We start from the raw sequence: 14782 nt of genomic DNA, 5'->3' as shown, positions 1-14782 counted from the left end.
CTTCTTTAAGGCACCTGTCCCTTTATACAGGGACGACAATCCAGCCTATACTTGTTATTAGAGTTGATGTTTATTTGTAGAAAAAAATAAAAATGTTAAAATGTAAAAAATAAATGATGTATCAATATTATAATGGTAAATACAGGTTGCGCGGTCGATTAATTGCATCAGCAACGTTCAAAAATTCCGTTCGGTACGGAACACATTAGTAGTGTCAGTACGCACTCCGAAAAGAAAACTTGTGCTCCTGGACGCTCCCTTTGATTCTTTGACGTTTGCTACAGGTTACAGTTGTATAAACATCACCGATAATACATACACACACATAAAGCCTTAGGTCAGTATTTCAAGTGACAGAAAAACTGGTACATAGAAACTGATTGGCTACTAATGCTACTACCATGCTGTCTACACTGCTATCGTACTGTCTGTGTCTGTTCAAGCAGAATTTCACGCGTGTGTGTATGTGTGTGTGTGTATGTGTGTGTGATATTATGGTAAGAAAGAGGTACCTGAGGTACATTTAAGAGAAAAGTATTTGCAGTTAATTCTTGTCGGTAAGTGAATTTATATAGGCTCGGTAATAAATTTATATTGTTCCAACTTCTTGGTAAATTTATCTATCAGATAAACATGTGTCTATTTTTATCTTTCTTTCTAAATAAGTACAGATGGATAATAGGTACTTGTCAGATAAAGCTTCCCAAGAAACTAGAACAATCGGCCCTTAATTTCCTTTATTGATATCGGTAATTGTTTAGTTTAGGGGGCCTGTTCTTAAAAATCGATAAAATTATGCTCATTCGACGGCTGGGTCGGGGAGACACTATTAGCGCTAAAAGTGTGCTCTCCGAACCCCCAACGGCCCCAACCCTTATGTCCTTCCACCATGGGACGATCATTAGCACGATTTTCAGCAGAGTGCAAAGTGGACCTACTGTTCTTTCCTATACAACATGGGTTTGCGACTTTCCATTTCCACGCAAAACGGCAGGTATCCTAATCTGGTGAGTAGTCAACTTTAACGATTAATATTTTGTTTATTGAGGCAGAACGACGCTTTTTTCTGCCAGATTCTTTCATTTCGTGCAAAAACGCGTCGAATGAGCATAATTTTACCGATTTTTAAGAACAGGCCCCCTAAACTGAACAATTATCCAGAACTTTAACCTATACCTAATCTATTAAAAAATACAAAAACACAACAGTCATTCTACCGGTTGTAGATTTTTTAAAAGCAGATATGAAAAGTTAGTTCAAAAAGCAAAAGAAGGAAGAAGATACGAGAAAGATCTAAATAGCGGAATAGGCTCAGGGTACACTAAATACATATCTAACCTTAAAAAACGAAAACAATTGATGTTTTACTTTAGAATTTTATAATAAAAAGTACAAAATTTATTTCTGTCTTATAAAAATAACATGAGTTAAATTTAACACTCAGAAACATGTAAGTTCAAACAATATTCTTAAGAAAAATTATTCTCTGATGGAGTTTCATTAAGTATATATAAGATATATTAACATTACTTAATTGCTACAGAAATAACAGTTAAAATAAAACATACATTTCACACAGATATCCTTTTCAAGTAAAAATAATTGGAGTAATTAGTTTAACTGTTACTATTCCTGTACCTCTAATGGCCATGAAGAAAAGAAGAATAAAAAAAAATCTTAGTACAACAGAAAAAGAAAATAACCAAAGAAAAAAAATTGATATTCTTATTTATGACCTTTATATATTTTATCGTGTTATTATATATATGTATATGATTGTACTAAAGATATTATAAACTCTCTAAGGACAAAATGAACTTGCCGTATGCCATTGTACAATTTCTAAAAGAAGGGACATACTCCGAAATTCCAACTTTGTGGCTTACAAATAATTTGACTCAATGTAGGTGGCCAATAACCAAGAACCCTACCATTTTTATTAAAAAAAGTAGTCCACCAAAAGCTGACTGGTTACTTCTTGATGTCAAAGTAGAATGCTATTGTGGTAAGCATGTAAAAATGATAATTATTCCAAATATGAATGATATTAATACAGAATTACATATTTACAGAAACTTTAGAAAAGGCACAGAAACAAGCAGAAGATGCTAATTATGCTTTTGAAATTAGAGGATGTGGAAAAAGAATCATACATGAAAAACAATTCAATGATACATGTACTTATGATGACAGTATAGATGATGATTGTGGTAATTTAATTTTATCAAATTATATTTGTTTCTGTAATACATTGTGCACTAAAAACTAAATTTCTTTTTTTTTTAATTGTTTTTTTTTTTTGTTTTTGTTTTAATGTTGTATTAACAATTTAATTTTTAGTGTGAAACAAATTGTTTATCTTATCTTTGTAATTATGTAAAGGTCCACAGAAGAAGTTGAAAACTGATGTAAATCGCGATTCTGAAAAAGAATCTTTCTGTGACAAACAATTTTTGCAAACAAAGCAATCATCATATGAAAAAGTCTCACAAACTGCTAAAAGAAGTTTTTCTGCAAATCGTTCATTGTGTGATAAATCACAAACCTTGATAGTTGATCCACTACAAGCGGGTGATTTTAACAAATCCACGACAGTGGAATCTGAAATTAAAGTTCAAAGTAAGAGTTTTAAAAAACTTTTATGTCAATGTTATATTTGGTAAATTGATATGCAAAACATAAAGTCTACAATAAATGCAACAATTTTTTAGATCCCAATTTTATTTCAACCATTCCATTAGCTACAATTGGTGAAAATATTGGTAAGAATCTTATTGTATTATATATGTAAAAAAAAATATATATATATATATATATGATTTAATTTATCGTGTCTTGATTAGAAGTAATATGGTAAGAGCAAATTTATACTTTGTTTTAATTTGTTTTGTTTCAGAAAAATTAATTCCAATTTGTATGGAGACATTAAAATATGTAAAAAGCATTGACCAAAGGTTGAAAGCTTTAGAGAAAGCAATAGGTATTAAAGTGGAAGAATCTGTGACTACATTTGAAAGAAACATTATTAATGTAGAAGAGCCTATAACTACATTTGAAAGAAATATTATCAATGTAGAAGAGCCTATAACTACGTTTGAAAGAAACGTCATTAATGTAGAAGAGCCTATGACTATATTTGAAAGAAACATTAATATAGAAAAGCCTATAAATACATTTGAAGGCAAACTTCCAATCAATTCTATACAGAATCTTAAAAAATTTGAGGAAGACATGGAAAATGCTGAAACAAGAACAAATTTTGTAAGTTAATTTTAAATATAAATAATATTTATTAAAAGAATTGTAATATGTTGAATTACATTCTTTGTCTAATTACATAAGAATTTTTATGATGTAATTAAATTATACACTTTTTAGATCGAATTTATGAAAAAAATTGGAGGGAAAGACAATAAAAATATGGTACAACGGTGTTTGAATCGTTTATTTACAAATGAATTCGGCAAAGCTTGTTCTTGGCTTGGTCGCCGAAATAATTATCGCATGTGCGATTTGAAGTGCATCTGCATATTAAAAAGTGAGCTATTTAAACACATTGAAAAATTTTTTTACTAAATTAGAATTTTATTTGTAATATTAATTATTATTTATTATTTAAATGTTTTATTATAGGTGTGTTAACAGCTAAGGGTGTTGACGAATGTGACTTCGAAACTATAGCAAGTGAATGGTTCCGTCTTAGTAAGATGCGATATGATCGGGAAAATAAAAAGGTATTACCTAACGATTGCAATCGTATGTATTACGATTCGTAATACATACGAAAAAAAGATAATTTAATTTTAACTCTTGATTATATTATATTATTATATATTATATTATTAAAGGTTTTAATTTTTGATAGTAACACAGGCACACAAAAAAGTGGTTGGTCCAGCGGATCAGATTAGTCAATTCTTATGTATTTTGACCCGTTGAATCTGAATCCAAGGTCAAAATATACAAGGATTGACTAGTCTGGTCCGTCGGACCAATCACTTTTTTGTGTATGCCTGTGTATGTAATTATTCTGTTGTAGTCACTTGTACAAAATTATTGAATGTTTTATGTTTAATAAATTTTGAATATAAGTAAGAAAAAACGTTTTTCTTTAAAAACATATAACTTTTTCTATACAAAAAATCATTTTAAAGCTTTTAAATTTTAAGATTCAATGTTAAGATTCAATGTTAAAAAAAAAGTATTAAGTAATGTAAGAAATTGAATTATTCAGGAAGATCAAATGGACAATTTTTAAATAACAAGTAACGTTGAATTAAAAAAAAATATATATATATAAATTATAATATAGACTTAAATATATTTTAGATTTAATAACATTTTATTATGGATATATAATATACATTTAAAAAATTAATAAAATAATGAATTAAAGAAAAAAAACAATTTGTCAGCAATGTTGTTACTTACAAAAAAAATTACGTCTCCTGTAGGTATGGATCTCATGCGTCCATATAAGATTTTGCCTGCCCGACATTCGGCAAGTTTAATATTTGATAATTATTCTGCAACGATAAATTCATATCTACTTGCATCCAATAGATTGCTTCTACTTGTTTTGAGATAAGAAACAAACATGCAGACTTGCTGGTTTTAAAATTTCGAGCAAATATTATTTTAGCTTGGACATTATTAAATAATTATTCTATGTACTTATATTTTAATTCCAAAGGTTATAAATATCATAGTTAAGGGAATTATTTACAGTGTTACATTCAAAGTTGCTGACATATAACTGTATCAAAACATAATATTTATCTGTCTTAGTAATATTATATAATAGTACACATAGTATTCATAATATTTGTGTAATAGTACATATACATTTATGTTACATGCTGTAATTTACAGGGTTCTATATCTGTAGAGGAAGGTTTATCTTCTGTTCCATCTGCGTCTGCCTCAGAGATAGATCCTCTATACATCCCATTTGCATATTCGTCTGCATTTTCAGCACAGTATACTTCGGAACAGAATGTTGAAGAGTCGATTAGTATGCATGAAGATTAATGGTGCTAAATAATTTAGCTGTCATATATTGTTATTGTTTCTAATCAGATTTCTTGGGTATCTTATAGAAAAAGACAAAGCTTCATTTATATGGTCTTCAAAGAATATATACTTGCTCTTGGCAAAGTATGAAGAACGCATGAACGAGTTCTCTTTAGATGCAAGACATAATTCTAAAATCTGGGAAAGCATTGCAAGCGACATGAATAAAGTTGATCCAGAAATTGCTGTGTCAGGCACACAATGTTGGTCAAAAATGAACAGTATGAAAGAGATATATAGAAAAATTGTAGACAACAATACCGAAAATATTCGAAAACCATGGCAATATTTTGAGGTGTGTTATATCCACAATGCACGATCCATGTATTTATTTATTTATTTATTTTTTTTAACATAAATACATCTCTGTAACTTTGATATATTTTTTATTTTTAGAGAATGTATGAATTATTTGGAAAATTAGATTGGGAAAATTTGGAAATAACAGCATCAGAAGTTGGATCTTCGTCCACTTTAAATTCAACAGAAAATAGAAATATTAAGGAAATATCTATCACTAAAAAGTCAGAATCAGAAAAACTTTTAGATGAATTTGTGAACCAAATGAGGCAAGAGAGACAGGAGAGAGAGAAGATGAAAGAGGAAAAAAAGCTAATTATATTGCAAGAATTACAAGAGCAAAAAGAAAAACGGCATAAAGAGAAAATAGACATCATGAAAAAATTCTGCGAAGCTGTTGCAGGCAAAAAGATATTTGACTAATAATCCTTATATACAGTTTTTTTCATTTTATTTTTTATTTTTATTATAATATTCACTTAACAATATAATATAGAAAAATAATTTACTTTGAGTTTTTATAATAACTTCAATGTAATCACTATTTTAATTACTTTCTTCATTATGGTTTATTTTATTACATATTCATATACTTGTTCCTTTTTGCGATTTTATTAGACATTCTATGTATTACAGATGTAATGATCATTGTAATATTGTTTTAGTTATATTTTAAAAGTTTAATATTTAGAGACTTTTTTGTAAAGAAGTTTTATATAAGTACTCTTGGGGTGCGTTCCGAATAAGCTTTCGCTAATTATTTTTTTAGTTACAAAGTTGGTAATCCTTTAACTTTGTTTTGTTCCGTTATGAATCAGCTGATTTAGTTGAATTCATCGTATTTATTAATAAGCAAAAATGAATATTGCTGTATTAAATGAAGCCTTTTCAAGTTCAAGTGATGAAAGTGATAAAGAATTAATGAATTTTATTAATATGGTTGAAAATAAAAACAAAGTACCAACTTTGCAACTAAAAAAATAGTTAGCAAAAGCTTATTCGGAGCGTACCCTTGGCTTGTGGGAGCGGATTGAAAGATATGTAAAATTCTTACATTTACACTATATAAAACCCCACAGGTATTTAGCCTTGTGCAGTATGTGATTGCTATGTATTTTTCATATATGTACTTTTATATCTAGGTACAAAAACAGGCCTGCTCGGTTCAGGAGTGGGGGTATAGGCATACGTAAAAAAGGACAGACGATATAACAGGTATTTTCTTCTCTTTCACACGCGCCTGCGTAATAAGTCACGCCTGTCACGTGGTAATGGTTAACTATGCACATCATAGATTAACGTAGACGGAGCATTACCTATCACTTAGGACGAGAGGGGGCTGATATTCGGGATGAAGAGGTACTCCATGAACTTCGATTGAATTCGGGTACGCTCGATAATATTCGACTAATAATTCGACATATGACTGCAAGAAGAAGAGAGAGAGAGCGATGGACAATATAATGCCAAACATAGTCGAATCGCGACGGAACTGACCGAAGTTTATGGACTCTCCCCTTACCGCAAAAATCGGCTACCTCTCTCAAAAGGCTCCGTCTACGTTAAGGTGCCATTTCATGGGCGTCAGTTGACACGCGTCAAGACGATTTGTGACGTCATGTTAGTTTCTGCGTCGACGTTGAAGAAGTTCAAATTTTCTAACTTCTATAACGTCAAATCAGCGTTCAATCGCGCGCGATAGACAACGCGAGTTACAAAACTGACGCGTGAAAACTTGTGCGTCAGAATTGGTCAGAATAGGCAAAAATAGGTCAGAATATTGGCGTCAACTGACGCCCATGAAAAAGCACCTTTAGTCTATGATGCACATTGTTCAATAGGCGTGATCACGTGACAGGCGTGACTTATCACGCAGGCGTGTGTGAGAGAGAAGGAAATACCTGTTGTATCATCTGTCCTTTTTTACCTGTGCCTATACCCCCACTCTCGAAATTTGGGACAATTCTCAGTTTAAGGTCGGTATTCATAATCGGGTCTTATATTTAAGATCATCTTAAGTACTGTCTTAAGATGCCATCAGCCAATCACAGAGCCGTATTAGCATCTTAAGACATTGCTTGAGACGATCTTGAAATAAGATTCGACTATGAATACCGGCATAAATATACTATGTCTATGGGCGGAATTCATAGACCGATCTTAAGTTCAAGAATTGTCTTAAGTCTAGCTTCGAGCCGACTTGAGACTTACTTAACCAATGAAATAACAGCATTGACGTCTCAAGATCGTGCTTAAGACGAGTCTTGAATAAGATTCGACTATGAATATCGGCCTATGTACAAAAGATATATTAGCACAGGTATTAAGGGCCATCTACAATGGAGTGTTTTAGCAGTAACATACAAACCGGTTATCATAGAGAGGCGACCAAAAACTAACCCAGAACGCCCGAACGCTCATCGTAAACACGCACCGAATTAGCTCAATGTCTGCTGTAGGCCATAAGCAGTAAGTCAATACGAAATGAAAATATTTTCTACGACTACTGCTACGGCCTACAACTCTCCATTGTAGATGGCCCTTTAAGCCAGTTCCGATTTGCGACAGCCAATGAGCGCCTAGTTTCTAGTTAAAACTCGACAGTCATTGGCTGTCGCAAGTCACAACTGGCTGCTTGCGATTAATGTAGAACAGGTTTTATATTAGGATAAAAAAATAAGTTTAAAAGGCTGAATTCAATTTAATATACGTATATATTTATGTTTGTATATACGTATATTTTGTAGTTGTCAAGGATAAGATATTTAAGTAAAGTATTATATTTTACAGAAATATATATTAAATGTTCTTTATAATTAAATTGTTTATTATACTTTGCCGTTTTCTATTGCCATTATCTATTCTATCCCGTGTAAAAGTGCAATGAAAAAGAACCTTGTGTCTGTGTAGATTGATATCTATTTGCCATGGAAATGCAATATAAAGTCTTGTTTACAGAAGTTGCAAGCAACCAGTTGCGACTTGCGACAGCCAATGAGCGTCTAGTTTCTAGTTAAAGCTCGACAATCATTGGCTGTCGCAAGTTGCAACTGGCTGCTTGCGACTTCTGTAGACGAGGCTTTAGATATTTTAAGTTACAATTGCATTAAGGGTCGGTTGTTCCAACTTTTTGCTAAACTTACCTACCAGGTAAGCATGTATCTTCATTTCTTTTTTTAAATAAATAAAGACAAACATATTTACCTGATAGGTAAAAGTTTACCAAGAAGTTGGAACAATCGACCCTAAGGCCGGTATTCATAGTCGGATCTTATATTTAAGATCATTTTAATTATTGTCTTAAGATGCCATCAACCAATCACAGAGCTGTATTAGCATCTTAAGATATTGCTTGAGACTATCTTGAAATAAGATTCGACTATGAATACCAGCCTAAAAGTGGAAAGTATAACCAATTAAAAGTTGGACTGACAATTGTCAATTGATTTAGTTTTTAATTGAGTTATTTGTATTACAGTTTGCCTTTTCTTTACCGTAAAGTAAAGAACAAAATAAATACGATTCATAAAGTAAAGAAAATTAAATACAAGTTTAGCTAAAAAGAATAGACCTAAGCTTTTACTTTTTAGAGCTGCGTTCCGTTTCACACATAATGCGCATAATGCATCGTTTATCTTTGTTGTTTGTCTGACTTTAAACAAAGATGAACAATACGTTATGCGCATCATGCGTGAAACGGAACGCAACCTAGGGCCCCTATTCTTGAATTCATTCGCAAGAGAAACGTATTCGCAAATTCTGTTCTTACAGAAAAGTTAAAAATTTATTGGCTATCGTATGGCTTTCAACCAATAAACTTGCAACTTTTCTGTTAGAGCGGGTATTTGCGCATACGTTTTCTTGCGAATGAATTCAAGAATAGGGGCCCTGGTCTACTCATGGAGCGATTGAACGTAATTGGTTAGATTCATTAAGGTGCCTTTTCACACTGACGCTTGACGCTCATTTTCAGCGTCAAAAGACATTACGTGACTAAAAATAAAGATACCAATTCGTCATTTTTAGTCACGTGTGATGTCTTTTGACGCTGAAAATGTGCATTAAGCGTTAGAGTGAAAAGACATCTTTAGTAAGAACCACTAAATTTATCAAAAAAAAGTGCAAGGAATATGAATAGTGGCTGCGTTTAGCAGAAAGAATTTTGCAACTGTAGGATTCTTTAATATATATGATTGGTTCTTACTCTTGATTCCTCAATGGTTTTAAATGTTCAACCAATATAGGTCTCTAATTTGCATGTTGTAATTCCCGCCAGTTGCCGCCATGGATGAACGACAGCGTGAGTTGAGAATGCTGTGAATAGGGTGCGTTCCGTTTCACGCATGAAGCGCATGGAAAACTTGAAGATCGTTCCGTTTCACTCCATGCGCAATTCATGCGCGCATGGGAATGGTCTCCCGCGCCCCACCACACAGCGCATGAGAACGCATGAACTGCCTCAGCTCTCGAGGTAAGGCAGCTCATGCGATGTCTATGCGCGACAGCCATTTTGGTTTTGCGCATAGAGAAACGGAACGGACTCATGCGCTCATGCGATGCGTTGTCGTCTCATGCGGTCTATGCGTGAAACGGAACGCACCCTAGAACATGTGATTACTGATTTGAAGTGCGCAAAGTTAACTGAAACTTAATTCAAACAATATTCGTATTATGACGCCGTATTATTCGTAAATAAAGTAACATAAGTAACTGATAGTTTTTTTATACGTCGATCGAACGCTATCTTTCTTTTCATATCTTCTTGAATTATTTCTTTACGGCTTGTAGAATGAAACCGGTTACTGGCGACGAAATCGCTTCTGAGGTTAGTATGTTTATTTCTCATTTCGTACAAAATTTGTTGAGAAAAGTGATGTTTTAATGTGATTTCGTATCTTGAACTTCTCTTGTTTGACCGACTACAAATAATAAATATTTTTATAATATATTTATACTGTCGAATATAATACCTCGAGTGTACATACATTTGGAAGGTCATTTCTTGTTCAATTGTATTTACGAGACGTACCGAAAGGAAATTTGAAATGAAAAATCTTGTACAAACTTATAGAACTTGTATGATAATTGAATGTGCTGGATATTCTCTGAATTTCAGTTCATTAAATTTTGTTTGTCATAAAAAAATGTTCAACAATGTTCAATAATTTATTCATACAATTGAGGGGGAGAAAGATTTATCATCACAGAAAATTATCTTACATTTTATGTCTTGAATGAGATGAAGAATATTTTTGATATATATGTATATATACATATGTGTGTGTGTGTGTGTGTGTGTGTGTGTGTGTATGTGTGTGTGTTTTATATATTTAATTATAACATTTTTATTTATTATTATTTAATTATTGTAGCAAAAATTTATTTAATAAATTTATTAAAATTTATCTGCATAATATAATGCATAACTTTCTAAAAGATAAATATACTGCAAATACATAAAAAGTGATATATAGAACAAAGATTATGTTTAAATATAAAGAAAATATATAAATTGATATGTAAATTTAATATATATAATACTTGTATATAAAATGTATATGAAATAATCTATGAATATTATAATTATTTCTTTTATTAAAGCAGGATAAAGTTAGAAAATCTTTACATGAACTGCAGCCCTCAGCTATTGATAAAGAAACTTTAGTTGGTGCTGACAGGATGATTAAGTCTACTCAACAAGTAAAAGAAGTAAAATCAAAAAAGTAAGTTAATTCCCTTTTCTTTTATTGAATAACATATTTCTTTTTACATGTAACATTTATACTTTCATGAATGTTTGAAAAGAATACATGGAAAAACAATCATTTCTTATAATTATTATTTTAAAGAAAATTATTTTAAAGAAAATTTATAAAAAAAGTTGAATATATTAATCCTGTGTATATTTTAGAAATGTACCTGTAAAAATAAAAAAAGATGTTCCTAAAAAACAAAAAAACGTGACAACCAATGACAAAGCTGTTCAAACTGTACCAGAAAAGATAGATATTGAAGCCGAGGATTTAACATGCACAGGTGTGTAATAATATTTTTCTCTTTCCTTTATCTTTATTCTTAAAAACAATATATAATATTATTCTCTTTAGCATTATAATTGTCAAAAGGGGACTTGGTTTACAATTTTTAATACACTCGTCCATTTATCCTTTCTCATCTAATATTTTTATTTTTATTTCTTTTGCTTCTGTAAACTTTCCTTTAGAAATTTTTCTCTCTATATAATCTTAATTACCTCTTGAATATCTAGAGATACTCATATTATAATATATTAATCTACTAACATAATAATCTAAACATAACAAAAAACAATATTCAAAAGATATTAATTTTCTACTAAAATGTTTTAGATTTAGCTGGTCCTAGTGAAAATTATTGGCAAGTTCTGGCTGAAAAAAGGCGAATAGCACTTAAAAATACTTTAAATGAAAATAAGGAACTTATAAAACGTCTCGAAAAGTTAGAAGAAGAAAAACGCATTTATAAGGAAATGTTAGATGAAACGAAGTCACTTGTTGAAGTGCTGCAGGTAATATATTTGTATTATATTTGGTATGTTCAACATTAATTACTATTTTATAACTGTATATTATGTATCTTATTGCAGGACATGATTGAAGATGACAGAAACGATATAAATAATTCATTAGAAGACAGTGTGCTTTAATTTAAGAGTTAGTTTTTTAATATAAAGTTATACAAAAAGTACATTATACTATCAATACACTATTTTAGTGTGAGAATTTAGATGCTTTCAACAATTTTACATAGAAACCTGCTACTTATCTCTGTATTGTTCTTTTCTTATAATATTTATATAATCATAAAAATCTAGGTTAAAATTGTTATTCAGTATATATTTTATATCAACCAATTTCTTATTAGTTATATGGACAAGTATATTACTGCACGCGGAAAAGAATTTTACTTCATTTAATAAATTGTCACTACATATAAATAAAAAGACATCTTGTGATGATTGAATGGTTTATTAATAATTATTTATGTACATAGTAAGATACTCAAAATAAATCTCGATCTCTTTGTACATTTTAAAAAATATTTTGAATTCATCAAAACCAGGTACGTTTCAGTAAAACTTCTCTTAGAAAAATATCTTTCTCAAAAACTAAATTTATGTATTTTTATTGAGATATATAAATAAATGAAAGAACACATGTATAGCTTTATACTGTTTAACTTATACTTTTTAAGATATTAATTGTCTTGTTTTGTTTGTTGTTTTATATGGCACATAGCTTCAAATTGACATTCTTCATCGCGATCTGGATACAATGCTTTCATAGTACTTAATGGACATGGCATATCCTTTGGACAACCTGGTAAATATAGCGGTCGTTCTTGAAGCATAAATAAAACACTGGGTCCATAATATTCGCAACTAAAAGAAAGTATAATTAAATAATTATATATGAAAATACAAATATAATTGCAATTTTGAAAAAGGAACATACTCATACAAAACAAATGCCATGTTAGATGCAAACGTATCAATGACACTGCTTTTCCAAGCTCTTTTATCTTCTTTTTTACGTAGTGCGAAGGAATCGTGCATCAATGGATGTGGATCTTTGGCTAGTCCGAGTAAGGCTATTAATTTCAAAATCGTGCCAGAATGTGTAAAGTAAGCTGTTGTAATTGGCCCTTTATTTATGGATCTAAGAAATTGAAACATTTTTCTTATGTATTGTGTTAATACAATTAAATCATATTTAATTGCAAATTTATTTACTATTAAACAATATAATTATGTAAATTTTTAAAATTAAAACTCCAGTCTGATATTTATTTTTTTAATGTTCCTTTTTTTTCAATTAAAATTTATCTATATAAACAAAATAATTTACGCATTTCGCTATTTTTGTAACTTAATAAAAGACTGCAATGAGAAAATTAAAACTTTATATTAGATTTATTTTAATACGTATAAATTTGCATACCGAAAGGAATCGAACATGTCTTTTAAAGCAGCACATGCTTGCTCATAAGTTAGTGAATAGCCATAGCCATCGATCCAATAGAATTCTAGATCTTCCGCATATTCAAACACCTATATAAATTTAAAGTTAGATGCACAATCAAATTTTTTTATCTGAAAATAAAACTTTATCTTACCTTAAAGTCATCTAATGAAAATAGTTTACACCAGGGAGACACAACACTTTGATTTAAAGCAGTTTCAAAAGAACACGTTGTGTGCATTAAATGAGCAGTTTCTGAAACATATATATATATATATATATATATATATATATATATATATATATAATTAGAGATGTATAGTTATATAATTATATGCAATATATTCAATGAATACTGACCATAATCGATATCATGACCAATACGCTTTTTAACATTATTTAACATATTTCTAATAATCTTGCTATTAAGAAATTTTGTTAATTCTCGCTTTGCATCTAAATTCTTGTCAACTTCTTGGCGCCAGCGAGGACAAGCCTTGTAAAACTAGAAACATAATCAAATGTCCTAAGAAATTAGAAGAATAAGTAAAATAACTCGAATTGAGAATTTAAAAACAATTAGATCTTACTCTTATCACACGATCTTTATATACTGGTAATGGATACCAAACATTTTTGCTGTTATACCAACCAAATAAACCAACAGCAAAGTGTCTTGCACTCTCTTCTGTACGTTGTGTAGCTGTGAATCTAAACTAAAATTTATTTCTGGTGATTAAGGGATAATAAACCATGCATTTAATACATTTGAACATTTTGCCATACATACTTTATATGTTTGATTATCAAAAGCTTCTGGCATCAGTGTTGGAAATCTTGCCTGATACCTTTCTCCGAGATCAATCATTTCATTCTCTCCTTCTACTGCCAATTTCATCATATTTCCTTGTGCAAATGATAATTTCCAATTCCTAAATAGAGCTGCATCATCAGCTGACAAATTTATTGCTCCATTTGCATAATTTTTTAATATTACATGTTGCAACTCTGGCAAGTCATCTATCATACGAGGTATATATTTTTTGCCAGGATATCGAGTTCCATGACGCAGAATTAACCAAATCTTCTTCTCCATACAATCTGTAAATCAAACAGAAATAAGTATAATTATTAGAAGCTCAAAGCATACATTAAAAGTGATTAATGTCATCGCAGTATACCTGGATATTTCAATATCGATTCATCTTGATTAGCTACACATCTATAAGGAGTTTTTGATCCTAATTTACATTCGTAATCTTCTTTACGCTTGGAATAATCGGAAGCAAGAGCAATATTTGCTATCATACAAAATATAAGTATCTCAACAGATAATTTCCAAAGCATTCTGCAGCCTTACACTGTCACAACCATGTCACAGTCCACAAATATATATTTATATATATATA

General features: G+C 30.5%; 3 protein-coding genes across 5 annotated transcripts; 2 read left to right on the top strand and 1 right to left on the bottom strand.

Moving 5' to 3' along the window:
• The first annotated feature begins 421 nt into the window (after positions 1-421).
• LOC105839990 lies at positions 422-6232 on the top strand. 2 transcript variants are annotated; one of them, XM_012686675.2, is made up of 11 exons: positions 422-557; positions 1807-2005; positions 2073-2210; positions 2383-2619; positions 2712-2762; positions 2897-3261; positions 3379-3538; positions 3634-3734; positions 4873-5014; positions 5100-5368; positions 5470-6232. In XM_012686675.2, the coding sequence occupies exons 2-11, from the start codon at positions 1813-1815 to the stop codon at positions 5794-5796; spliced, it is 1983 nt and encodes a 660-aa protein (XP_012542129.1). In that variant the 5' UTR covers positions 422-557; positions 1807-1812; the 3' UTR covers positions 5797-6232. The 2 variants fall into 2 exon arrangements, with proteins under 2 accessions (XP_012542129.1, XP_028048312.1); XM_028192511.1 differs by lacking the exon at positions 422-557 and adding an exon at positions 870-1007.
• A 3658-nt stretch (positions 6233-9890) lies between these two features.
• On the top strand, positions 9891-12370 carry LOC105834957 (geminin). Of its 2 annotated transcripts, none has more exons than XM_012677841.3 (5): positions 9891-10198; positions 10975-11096; positions 11285-11409; positions 11742-11920; positions 11999-12370. In XM_012677841.3, exons 1-5 carry the CDS (start codon positions 10163-10165, stop codon positions 12056-12058), a joined length of 522 nt encoding a protein of 173 aa, XP_012533295.1. In that variant the 5' UTR covers positions 9891-10162; the 3' UTR covers positions 12059-12370. The 2 variants fall into 2 exon arrangements, with proteins under 2 accessions (XP_012533295.1, XP_012533296.1); XM_012677842.3 differs by having other exon boundaries at positions 9895-10198; positions 10978-11096.
• On the bottom strand, positions 12365-14720 carry LOC105834959 (multiple inositol polyphosphate phosphatase 1). Its single transcript, XM_012677845.3, has 8 exons — positions 14555-14720; positions 14164-14474; positions 13964-14089; positions 13734-13878; positions 13528-13628; positions 13353-13462; positions 12867-13070; positions 12365-12793 (listed from the first exon to the last, which is right to left on the bottom strand). The coding sequence occupies exons 1-8, from the start codon at positions 14718-14720 to the stop codon at positions 12610-12612; spliced, it is 1347 nt and encodes a 448-aa protein (XP_012533299.1). The 3' UTR covers positions 12365-12609.
• Between the last annotated feature and the right edge of the window lie 62 nt (positions 14721-14782).

The sequence above is a fragment of the Monomorium pharaonis genome, chromosome 2 (assembly GCF_013373865.1).
Source record: "Monomorium pharaonis isolate MP-MQ-018 chromosome 2, ASM1337386v2, whole genome shotgun sequence".
Taxonomy (NCBI): domain Eukaryota; kingdom Metazoa; phylum Arthropoda; class Insecta; order Hymenoptera; family Formicidae; genus Monomorium; species Monomorium pharaonis.
Note: the sequence above shows the minus strand (reverse complement) of the source record. Positions and strands in the feature narration are given on the sequence as shown.

What these genes read in the sequence shown, in the direction of transcription:
- LOC105839990 (XM_028192511.1), top strand. Translation starts at nt 957, where the DNA reads ATGGGTTTGCGACTTTCCATTTCCACGCAAAACGGCAGGTATCCTAAT. An exon ending in CTGAAACAAGAACAAATTTT is followed by an intron (nt 3,262 to 3,378) that starts GTAAGTTAATTT and finishes TACACTTTTTAG; the next exon opens with ATCGAATTTATGAAAAAAAT. An exon ending in AACCATGGCAATATTTTGAG is followed by an intron (nt 5,369 to 5,469) that starts GTGTGTTATATC and finishes TTTTATTTTTAG; the next exon opens with AGAATGTATGAATTATTTGG.
- LOC105834957 (XM_012677841.3), top strand. Translation starts at nt 10,163, where the DNA reads ATGAAACCGGTTACTGGCGACGAAATCGCTTCTGAG. An exon ending in GCGACGAAATCGCTTCTGAG is followed by an intron (nt 10,199 to 10,974) that starts GTTAGTATGTTT and finishes CTTTTATTAAAG; the next exon opens with CAGGATAAAGTTAGAAAATC. An exon ending in CGAGGATTTAACATGCACAG is followed by an intron (nt 11,410 to 11,741) that starts GTGTGTAATAAT and finishes AAAATGTTTTAG; the next exon opens with ATTTAGCTGGTCCTAGTGAA.
- LOC105834959 (XM_012677845.3), bottom strand. Translation starts at nt 14,720, where the DNA reads ATGCTTTGGAAATTATCTGTTGAGATACTTATATTTTGTATGATAGCA. An exon ending in ATCGATATTGAAATATCCAG is followed by an intron (nt 14,475 to 14,554) that starts GTATACTGCGAT and finishes TTTGATTTACAG; the next exon opens with ATTGTATGGAGAAGAAGATT. An exon ending in TTGATAATCAAACATATAAA is followed by an intron (nt 14,090 to 14,163) that starts GTATGTATGGCA and finishes AATAAATTTTAG; the next exon opens with TTTAGATTCACAGCTACACA.